The 11,828-nt window shown below is 36.1% G+C and overlaps 1 protein-coding gene across 2 annotated transcripts in view; it reads right to left on the bottom strand.

Annotated features, from left to right (window-relative positions):
* The window catches only part of Chm (CHM, Rab escort protein 1), a 175,270-nt gene that overhangs the window by 99,621 nt on the left and 63,821 nt on the right, over window positions 1-11,828 (bottom strand). For both annotated transcript variants that reach the window (XM_005366706.3, XM_026789034.1), the window contains 4 exons: window positions 8,959-9,340; window positions 6,439-6,555; window positions 5,815-5,935; window positions 4,067-4,292 (listed from right to left, as the gene is read on the bottom strand). In XM_005366706.3, coding sequence (XP_005366763.1) covers window positions 4,067-4,292; window positions 5,815-5,935; window positions 6,439-6,555; window positions 8,959-9,340 — 846 coding nt within the window. The remainder of the gene's footprint in view (window positions 1-4,066; window positions 4,293-5,814; window positions 5,936-6,438; window positions 6,556-8,958; window positions 9,341-11,828) is intronic.

Genomic DNA, 11,828 nt, shown 5'->3' with positions numbered 1-11,828 from the left:
ATTGTTAGCAGTAATTTTTAATCTTGGTCATTTCTACAAGGATAAGGTAAAATCTCAGAGTTTTGGTTTGCATTTCTCTGAGGGCTAAAGGATGTTATGTTTAAACATTTTTTAGGTGTCTCTCAGTCATTTTTGGGTTCGTCTCTTGAGAGTTTTCAGTTTAGGTCTATAACAAGTATTTTTATTGGATTAATTTTTAATAACTAATTTCCTGAGTTCTTCATATATTTTTGGAATGGGTTTATGATAAGTAAAGATCTTTTCCCACTATATAGCCTTGTTATACAAAAGTTTCTCAATTCAAGAGATCTAATTTATGGTTTTTCACAATGTTTGTGCCACTGAGGCTGTGTTTGAGATGTGGCAAAATGTGCTTCAAAATTTTTTCTCTGTAAGGTTCAACATAATTTTTATATGCTGAGGCCTTTGGCTCATTTAAACTTAAGTTTTGTACATGGAGATGGATATGGATCTATTTTCATTTTTCTACACGTTGGTGTCTAATGAGGCCAGCATTATTAGTTAAAATGCTTCCTTTTTCCATTTTCCTATCTACAAGACAGACTTAAAACTTAAGAGGAAGATAGCTTACAAACTTTTGGTTGGATGTCCAATGGTTAAAGCCCTAATTATAATACTCTTATGGGAGACCTTGAGCCGCTAGGTAAAATTCTTTTAAAAAACAGTTTCCAATAGAGAGCTTAAAGAAAGCTGCCTAACAGGTACTCAAGCAGGTAAAACATAAATCAACAGGTAAAATATACAATAATCAACAAATACAGTATATTAATTATAATTCAGCTATGGCAAGTATGTATATTAAATGTAAAACTTGTTCTACAACAATTTTATAAAAAATGCTGTTTATGGCTAAACCTTCTCAGTTTTGCCAGTTAAGATATTAAACCCTTAATTTAAAACAGTAGCCTGTCTGGTACAAAAGGACAGGATAACATCTGAGAGAGGGTTTTGATAAAATATTGACTATGATCAATGTTTCTTATAATAAATAATAGATTCATTGATAATTTTAAGATTAATTCCTGGACAATTGTGTTTGCTCAATTCAAAGGCAAAAACAATAATCTTTTCCCAGATGATCATTGCTAAAATTCACACAACTGTATTTTACTAATGTTATAGCAAAATTCCCTTAAAGGATTTTATGCAAATTTTACAAATGGCTTTTCCAATAAAAGAACTGCATATATGGTTAATAATAATAAAAAAAATTATGGAGCATAACAAGGCTCCTTCAAAGCAACTCATAAAAAGTTGCCAAAAGATCCTGACACAAACGGATCTGGCGCGATAACACCAAACTGACCTTTGCTAGGGCAAGGTGGAAAAGCCCTTGCAATGCATTATGAAAAACCCGACCTGTATGTATATTTGGGGTCGAGGATATGCTTATGCTTTTTTTCACAGAAAGAAAATAAAATCTGGATCTGATGTCGAGGCTGCAGATGCCCCACAGAGGAGTTCCAGAGGCGACTGGGGAGAGGTCCTTGGTCCGGCCTTTCCTGCCCCCAAGGAGAGGAGTGCCTGATAACAGAACCTGCTGCTCCACTCTGCAGAGTGTTGTACTGCCTTGAGAGTCCAGGGAGACCTGGCTGAGATAAGTGCCAAGATGTGCTTCAGATAGCTGAATCCAATTCACCTCATCCAGGAATCCAACCTGCCCTGAAGCACAAATGCTGAGCTGCTTCTGATGCAGACTAAACATCTGACAGTTTTAATCTTTGGGACACAAAACTCATTTTAATTAAAATATTAACGCCTCTTCACTTAAGAAGGGGGAAGATTGGGGTTCCTGTCACTGTTGCTCAGAGACTAGAACTGGTGGTATTTGATGACAACAATGTATGTCATTGTGCTCTTACTGAAATTGACCTAATGATATTTGTAACTGCTTATAGATGTTGGGAAAGGTTTGACACACGCTGTAAAATGTTTGGGTTTAATGCATATGTTAAGAATTTTAGATTTTGATCCTTTTTACACTGCCCTAATTTTTGGCCGGCAGCACACGTAATTTTATGTGGAGTAGGCATTTAGGAAGGAGGATACCTAAGGCCAGACTAAAAGGTGAATACTGGGTTTGAAAAATGCCTTTTCTTCTTGTCTGGAAGATGGAGTTATTGATGTCCAAATTATATAATTATATTTTTTGTTTGAGGAGCTCCTCACAGTCTTTTCATTAATGATAGACACAGGGGCCCAATGACAGGAGATAGTATGGAGTCCTCGCCTGAACAGCACATCATACAGAGGCTGTACTGGCTGGCTAAACATGGCATGGCGTCAGGACGAGAATCGCCCTCCACATGGCCTAAGACAGGGTACCCTGTGGTCAAAGACCTACTTACTTTAGGTCTTGCTAGATACCTTTTATTTGAGGAGCTCCAAGGATGGGTGACTTGTGGCAGGACATCCCCCAACCTAAGACAGGGTCCTGGGAATCCTAGGACAGGTAAGGGAAAAAAAGACCTGGTCCCCACTCGACCTAAAAATCGTAAGGCACCCCTCTGTTCCCAGGAGAGGTAAATTGCTTCACCATTCGAGAGGAGGGTCTCTCCTTGTCCCAGTCCCTTCTCCTTTAGATCTGACACACCATGGTTTGACTCTGACCTGGTGCCCTCCACTTAATAACTGCCTGCCTTTATAAAAGAAAGGGGGATGAAAGCATTGCTGAGAGGGAAGTTCATAGCAAAATGGAGAAAGCTCACATTAGTGACCTAACAGCATGCCTGAGAGCTCTAGAACAAAAAGAAGCAGACTCACCCAGAAGGAGTAGATGACAGGAAATAATCAAATTGAGGGCTGAAATCAATAAAACAGAAACAAAGAAAACAATACAAAGAATCAACGAGACAAAGAGATGGTTCTTGAGAAAATCAACAAGACAGACAAAGCCTTACCCAAACTAATCAAAAGGCAGAATGAAAAAAACCCAGAACCAGAAAGATGAACATGGTATGTACTCACTCTTAAGTGGATACTAGCTATAAAGCAAAGGATATTGAGCCTATAGTTCATGATCATAGAGAAGTTAAGTAAAACGTGAACCCTAAGAAAAACATACATAGAGCTACCTGGAAAGGGGAAATAGACAAGATCACTTGACAAAATTGGGAACATAGGGGTGGGTAGAACAGGGAGGGCAGAAGGGGAAGACTAGGAGAGAAGGGAGGGGGTAGAACTTGAGGTAATAGGATAGTGGAAATGTAGGAAGGCCAGAGATAAGATCAAGGAAAGAGGTATTTTGAATAAGGGAGCCATTATGAGGCTAGCAAGAAACCTGGCACTAGAGAAATATCCAAGAATCCACAAGGATGACCCCAGCTAAGAACCTAAGCAATAGAGGAGAAGGTGCCCAAACTGGCCTTGCCCTATTGTCAGACTGATGAATATCTTAAATATCACCATAGAACCTTCATCCAGCAACTGAGCTCCCAAAGTCCAGCTGAAGAGTGGGAGGACTGACAATATGAGCAACAAAGAGGTCAAGACCATGATGGGGACACCCACTGAAACAGTTTACCTGAGCTAATGGGAGCTCACCAACTCCAGCTGGACTGGGAAAGAACAAGCATAGGACCAAACTAGTTGCTCTGAATGTAGTTGACAGTTGCATGGCTGGGGCAGATTGAGGGGCCAGTGGCACCAGGTTCATCCCTACTGCTTGTACTGGTTTTCTGGGATTCAATTCTCTTAGGATAGATACCTTGCTCAGCCTAGATATAGTAGGGTGGGCCTTGGACCTTTCTCAAAGCAATGTGCCTTACCGGCTCTGAGAAGGGGATGGGGATGGAGTGAGGGGGTAGGTAGAAGAGAACGGGAGGAGGGGAGGAAGTGGGAACTGGATTGGTATGGAAAATGAAAAAAAGATAGTTTATATTCTATCTAAAATAAAAATAAAAAAAAAAGAGTGGCCTTTAATTCCTAACAGTCCTGCCGTTACACCCCACATGCTAAGCATACAGGGATGCACCACCAAGCTCAGCTTTGGTTAATTTTCATGTTATTCATACAATTCTTTTAAAAGACAGAAATCTTAACTTACCTGCAAAAACACTGAGGGAGTTCTCCTTGGCCATATAAAGGAAACAGAAATGGAGTATTGCCGTACCGCCCAAGACAGTGAAGAAAGTTTTTGGTAGCTTTGAGACCATCTACAGTATGGCTTGTTGTCTCTGATGTCATAGCAATTGAATGCAGGACAAAATACTGCAGGTTGGGGGTTAATTTTTGAGTTTTCAAATATTCAGAAAATGTTGTTTCCTCATATGCTATGAAAAGAAAAATGAAATTTTATAAATTAAAATCAAATTTAATTTCTATTTAGAAACATCACAAATTAATATAGCCAAATCTGTTAGAGACTTCAAACAGAATACAAGTGGTCATTATCACTACATTTTGGACTATTGGTCTTAAGAACAAAATATGGAAACAACCTCATTATCCTAAATGATTTGATGGCACAGTTTTTAAAATTTAAATGATAAATCTTTATTTAGTATTTTATTGATATAAAAATCTAGGAAGACATTAAATAACTCAATGAATTATGGTGGGTGGCAATATCCTCAATTCATTAGCATTTAAACTATAGAATAATGTCAACACGTGAAAATATTAAGCAAGCTAAAATATAATGAACTGATAAAATGCACTAATAAAAATGTGATTTCTGCTACATTTTGCATTTTACTTTTCTTAAATATATATTTTGCATTCAAACCTAGAAAAAAACTTTTACTAAAAATAATGAAACTAATTTCTTTCTGGCTCCTGGAACCCAAAATGCTGACAATCACACTTCAAATAATAAGGAACCCCTATAAACCTAATCCTTTCATTACATAACAGAAAACAATTAAATGCTTTACTACTGGGAGGAAATAATCATGCAACAAAGGACATTACTTTAGGGAAATAATATAAGTTAATAAAAATAACAGAAATTAACTGACTGAGAGACTCTTAGTTTAAGCACTGGAAAGAACTACCTAGTATTTATTGAGGCTTTGCTATCAAGAATTAGGTCTTCACAATTGTGTCAAAACAAATCAATGATGCAAATCTCAGTGTAATTTTATCAATGAATTATCAACAAAATATTTTAATTTTGCACAATTTTCCAGCTCACATGTACTTGAAAAGCAGCTGACACTAAAACAATGAAATGAATTTTCAACGAACTAAAATAACTGTCCTTAAGTTTGCAATAATACAATACTAATTGGAAACCATAGCTTCTCTAAATCTAGAGGTTTCCACTATACAATACATATCATTTATGTAAATCAAAATGAATGGCTCAATATTTCAAGTGAACGTACTCTTAAAAAATGACATCTACACAAATTTATTATTGATAATAATAACGATAAAATAACAAAAAAGAATGTGATATATCAACAATCAATTAATAGGTCTTATCACATAAGCAATGTCCTATGCTCAATTCCTAGTGTCATACACACACAGATTAAGTAATCAGCTAACCAGGGTACTTAATTTACAAAGAATAGAAATGGGAGTCTGGCATGACATTCTGGCAATGTTGAAAATATCTGCATTATACTCACTAGACACAAACTGAAATATGGCTAGCATGACTGAAGGAATGAACTTTTCAGCATTTTTTTATTGAATTTAAATAGTACCATGTCACTATGGCTAACTTACTGGATATAGTAGAGTTAGAGTATATTTTAGAATAATCAATTGTTTACCAAATTGAGGAAGCATATTAAAATTAAAACCACAAATAATTAGAAAACCCAAGTTAATGAAAAGCAATACCTTTGTATTCATCAGGATGCTCTTCATATTCCATACAAAATGTTAGAAATTTCATTAGCATTCGTTTTTCTACCATAGTAAGTTGTTTGCTATTGAAGACATCTGCTCTAGAACAGGGAACCTGAAAAGATTTGAAAGTAAAAATGATTTGAAAATGCCTGCTAATCACACAAATATTCCACATTATACTTTGTATTCCTTTCCACATTACAAGGTTATCATTTCCATTCCATTTTGGCTGCTTCCTGTCACTTTTCATCAGCTCTAATAGCATCTCTGTTAACTACAGAGCTAATTAACTTGAGAGCTCTGTTACTTAATTCTGCCAAGTTGTTCTTCATGCAATTAAAAGGCCAATGACATGTCACCCATAATAGGGAACAAATGACAATTCAAATATAGTACTGCTGCCTGAAACTAGCATTCCTCAACATTCAATCAACCTGGGGAACAAATGTTCAAAAATATCACAGGAAACTTAATGAAGCAAATTTTGTATTTACATTTATAAACAACCATGCAAAGATGGAAATAACTACCTTACTAGGAAAACAGATACAGTCCTTTGTTCTTTTTCTAAATGAGTAGTAGTAACTTGGCTGACACAGTTGAGCGGTACAGTACCTGTTCCACAATTCCGTCTCGAAATGCAAGAATCCTCGTAATATTTTTAAACTCTGCATATCGACTAACATTTGATTTGATTAGAAGATCAATTAGTAATCCCCGAGAATAGAGAAGCTGCAGGTAGAAAGTGTTTGAGAGGATACCATCAAAGGCAAAATAGTGGAAAACGGCAACTACCACACACACACACACACACACACACACACACAAACACATACACCTGCTAGAATTGAAGTTACATGTTTTTTAAATGTAAAAGTATTATACAAATAATTCATTAAATGATCCCAGTTCATTATTGAAATTGAAACCAAAAAATTCTATAATATAAAGCTTTCTCTATAACTTGTTCTGGCAGTAAAGCCTGAACTCTTAAATGGTTCTTCTAGTCTTGTCTGGATATGAACATCCATGAATTTCATTACAGAAATGTTCATGTGTTTAGTTATGAAATCTCGGGTCTGCTAACAAGGTCACACTGCACACAGTACACCAACAGAACACTGTATTTCCTTCTGAAATATCTTTCTCATCTGAATGATATGATACTTCAGAAAATAGAGCCAGTGGTTATAATAAGATGAGTACAGTGGAGCACCCCATGCTAACAATATAGACAAGTCAATAAAAGCAAACAAAATGGCATCACATGGATTTGTGATAAATTTCCATAACAGAGTCAAATTCTAGGCCCCTCAAAATCTAAGTATATAATATGACCATTTCAAGAAGTGAACAATTTTACTATTGATATGTATGTGAAGCATTGACCTAATCTTTTGCCTTACCTCATAATTAATACCACAGAGGAAAACAATAAAACTTTATACAGTATTATCAGTCATGTTTGAAATTCAATCATGTATAAATATATATTTGGCTACTTCCTATGATCATTATATTTATATTCTATAACTCAAAAAATTAAAAAGATAAAGGATGCTTCCATAATAACTAGAGAAAAATTAAATAAAATGTTTGACTATACAAAGAAATGTGACAGTTCAAAATTTTAATTTCAATAATTTGAGCACCTAGGAAGATAATCTGAAAATCAATATAAATTATGTACAATGTTGTAAACTATAAATATTAGGTAAGAATTATGCCAACCGAAGTTAGTGGCATTTTTAAGCATTAATCCAAATACTCTGACTAAATAAATATGCCATGTTATTTGATTAACTCATTCCTAACACACTACAAAACTGATACACTTTACATTATTTTTAAAATAACAAGTCTTAACTATAAAGTGGTATTTCAGTTCTTTAAAAAATAATTATTTCTAATGCAACACTCCATCACGAGATGCAAATTATATAAATTAATATTTATATAGACCAAAAACTCATTCTTATTAAGTCAAATAAAACTTGAAACAAGTGAATTTCAGTTTCCACTGAAGAATAAAAACAAATTTCAACTAAAATTATCTTAGACATAAGTTTCTGAAACATGGAAAAAAATATATGTACCATATTTAATCATAAGTCTCTTTTTCAATGCCCCATAAGTAATCTACCATGGCAATTTCACATTGATGAGATATGAAACAACGTTGTAATTACACTCAAATAATCAGAATCACTATTAAACACTTTTTCTCTATTTGGCACATTGGCTTCATAACTGAGAAAAATAAGTTTACTTAGAATAGTTTTTAATTGGAAATAATTATGTAATGAAAATTTATTTATCTACTATTCTGAATAGTATAATATTTTATGTAGGGAAATATTCATATTTCCACACACTAAGTTCAAAGCAAACAGGCATAACAGATATCCTCAGCAAAACGTGAGATGCATGAATTGCTCCTTCCTTTTCTCTTATCACACCCTTTATGGCAAGCTTGACTGGATATTTTATTAATTTGAACAAAATCAGCCTTGCTTCTTATGAACCCAATGCAGTATTGAAGCCTCCCATGATCCAGAAACCGCATCAGAAGTTACAAGGAGCTAACATTAGAGCTAATTATGGAAACACCAGCAAAGACAAGAGCATTTTTCACATCCTTTGGCACCAGCAGAGAGGTATGGCCCAGTGTCTTCAAACCTGACCATATGGTTTTCAAAAATGCATTTGTTTATTCTGAATATTTATATTGAGGCTAAATTTTATAGGGGCTAGGGGCATTTATATAAAATTTATAGCAAAGAACATGAGATTTTAACACAAACTGAATAGAATTTTTCTTCTGATGGAATTCATAGTGCCCATGAATTAGAATATTAGGATGAACTACCTGCCCCTATACAAAGCATTCTTCATGTTCAAAATATTTAGTATAGTTTAAAAGTACAGTTAAGCATATTAATAATATCATTTTAATGTATTTTAACCTATTTTGTTACTGAATTATAAAATTTTGTTTACTATCTTTATATAAAGCAAACTTTATAATTCGAAAACTAAAATGAAGAAAAGTATACTTAAGAGTTCTAGATGTTATTTTCAATCAATTGAAAGTTATTATTGTTCTACGTTAAGATGTATAAAATAGGTACTTACTTTTGATACTAAATCAATATTAAATCTTCTGCCTTCTTTAATAATCTGTGAGTAAGAAATTCTATTTTTCTTTGGTGGCTCTGTGGTGTCTTGTACTTTAGGCACATTTTCACTTGGCTCTTCTTCTGTAGCTTTATCATCACTATGATTTTCTTTTTCTCCTGCTGCTTCAGCATCATTTACTGCTAGTGAACTCTCTGGCTCACTGCTCTGAGTTTGTTCTGCTAGTGTTTCAGAGCTCCTAGTGTTTAATGATGCATCTGCAGTAGGCAGGCAAGCAGCCTCTGCAGCCTCTGCAGCCTCTACGGAGTCCGCGGATGTCACAAAAGCGTGATTTTTCAGCAGTGCACCAGCTTCCTCAACATCTTTATGCAAATCCTGACTGATAAGAAATTATAATAATAATAATCAATATCATGCTTCTGACATTTCTAACCTGCTACATTTTTCTTATTGCTTTCAACTTTTCATAGCAAGTTTTACACCTCTATCCTTTTGTCTTAAGTTCTGGTACATACTGTTAAATTTTAATATGAAGCTTGAAATTTAAGATATTAGAGATCATGAACACGAGCATTTTTGAGAATTTAAGGCAGACAAAAGAATCATATTTTAAAAGCAAACACAGTAAAATCAACAACAACAGATAGAGCTATAAACCCAACTGATTAATATTCTGAATGCATGTACTTCTCTTCTCTAGTCCTACACTATACAGGAATAACAGGACCCACTATCAAATTTGGTCTGAAACTAAACTGACATATTGCATGCAAAGAATCCAACATTGTACCTGGAGCAGAGCAACTGCTCACTAATGGCATCTGTCAGAAGATTAACATTTAAGTTCTCTATGGACTTGGTAGTGTGACAGAGGTACCTCAGTCAAGTGGTGGGAAGTATGCCACATCAATTTTCCTATTATTTTGTGGTATCTACAACAAAATTTCAACATTGTTTCCTATTTCCTATTAATATTTATTATTCCACTCAAAGCTTCATTTCCAAAATTATTACTAGAATAAGAATTTTTAGTCTACTGATACCTTGATAGTACAGACTTACATTGAGCTAGCCTACATTGTCAATTCCTATTCCAGAAAATTAACTCTTCTCTCTGAGCTGCCTTATTGTTCAATACCTGGTCCCAACTCCTTGTACTTAATGTCTGTTAAGTAACTGCTAACTGAATGTTTAAGACCTAACAGTAGCCCTTCCACTATCAAGCCTAAATCCTACCTCCCTCAAAGTCTTTCTCTTTATAAAGTAAATATCTTCCCTCTATACTAATTTAACTGCTTTCAAACATGGCATCTCTACCACTCAATTAATCAACTTGAGTCTCCATATTTTGCCCATTATCATGTTTTCTCCTATGGGATATTTGTCCCATCCTCATAATATCAAAATTGCACCAGTCACAAATATAATCACATGTTAATAATCTATGTAGTCTACAAAATTTTAAATTCCAAAAACAACTACATTCATCAGTTTCTCCATGTACTATAACGCATAGATGCAGTTTATCATGCACGTATTTATAAATATCTTTCCAAATGCCCTTTGACTTTTCAGTACATGATCATGCCTAGGCTACATCCTCAAATAGTAAATGCTACTAAATGCAAAACCTTTTGAGAATCATGTTAGTAATCAAAAGACTTTAAACTTTGGAACAATTTGGACAAGGGATGTTCACTTAATAAAGTCTATGTCAATATTCTACAATTAACAAAAGAAAACAATCCGGAAGCACATCTATTTCTAAGTGTAATGTTTTGAATGAGAAATATTCCTCACAGACTCAGGTGTTTAAACACTTGGCCCACAGTTGGTGGCAGAGTCTGGGAAGTTTGGGAGGAGCGGCCTTACTGGAAGAAGTATTTCTCTGAGGGTGAGTTTCCAGAGTCCACTTCCAGTTTGTTTGCTCTGCTCCATGTGTGTAGTTTACAAGATGGAGCTCTCAGCACTCTACACCAACCACCATGTCACGGTTTGCTACCACTCTTCTTGCCATAAGAGATTCTTATGTCTCTAGAACCATAAGCTCAGGTAAACTCTTTCTTCTGGAACTTGCCTTGGTCATGATATTTTATCACAATAGTAAAAAAAAAAAAAAGGCAAGGAATCAAGAAGTTGGTAACAGAACCAGAGAGTGGACTATTGCTGTGAACAAGCCTGATCATGTCAATTTTGGAGGAATACGGTAGACTGTGGCACTTTGAACTAGTAAAATAGTTCAATGCTATAAGTAGAACTTGTAGAGAGAGCCCGCCCTTTGGGGGCGGGACGGCCTCAGGCAAATGTTTATAAATTGGGGTGCACAGACGCTGGGAACCCCTTCCTGTTTCCTGTTTCTGGGCATCGCGGGAACTTCAGTTGCGTGAGTGTGCTATTTATATTAAAGTGGTATCATCTTATACCAATTGGCCTGTATTAATTCGATCCGCCTTCATTTGGCGCTCCAACATTGTGGCAGATTCTTCCTGCGCCCGCACCAGGACCCGGGCGCTGGCCTCAGCTGCCCCGCGGGTCCCGGGTTCAGCCACCGCGCTGCACGGGGGAACCTAGTGCAGCCTTTGCGAGTGAGATTGGTTGCCGGAGAAAAGCTATCCGCACCCGCCGACTCTGCTCGCCACTCCCTGCGTGCTCTCTCCGGCCCAGCGCGCTCCGGCGTCCGGCACCGCGCAGCTCATTAGCCGCCAGTGCCCGTCAAACCCGCACCCTAGCCCGAGCGCGAGCGGGCTTGCTCTCTCGCCACTAGTGCTCCGAGGCTCACATTGCCCTTGCCTGCACGGGCCACCTCAGCAGCAGACTTGGTCTGATTAAAGGTAACCTCATAAATCCTCAGCCAGAACGATAGATTT

This window comes from Microtus ochrogaster, unplaced genomic scaffold, assembly GCF_000317375.1.
Source record: "Microtus ochrogaster isolate Prairie Vole_2 unplaced genomic scaffold, MicOch1.0 UNK13, whole genome shotgun sequence".
In the NCBI taxonomy this organism is placed as follows: Eukaryota; Metazoa; Chordata; class Mammalia; order Rodentia; family Cricetidae; genus Microtus; species Microtus ochrogaster.
This window is presented reverse-complemented; position numbering and strand designations above follow the sequence as displayed.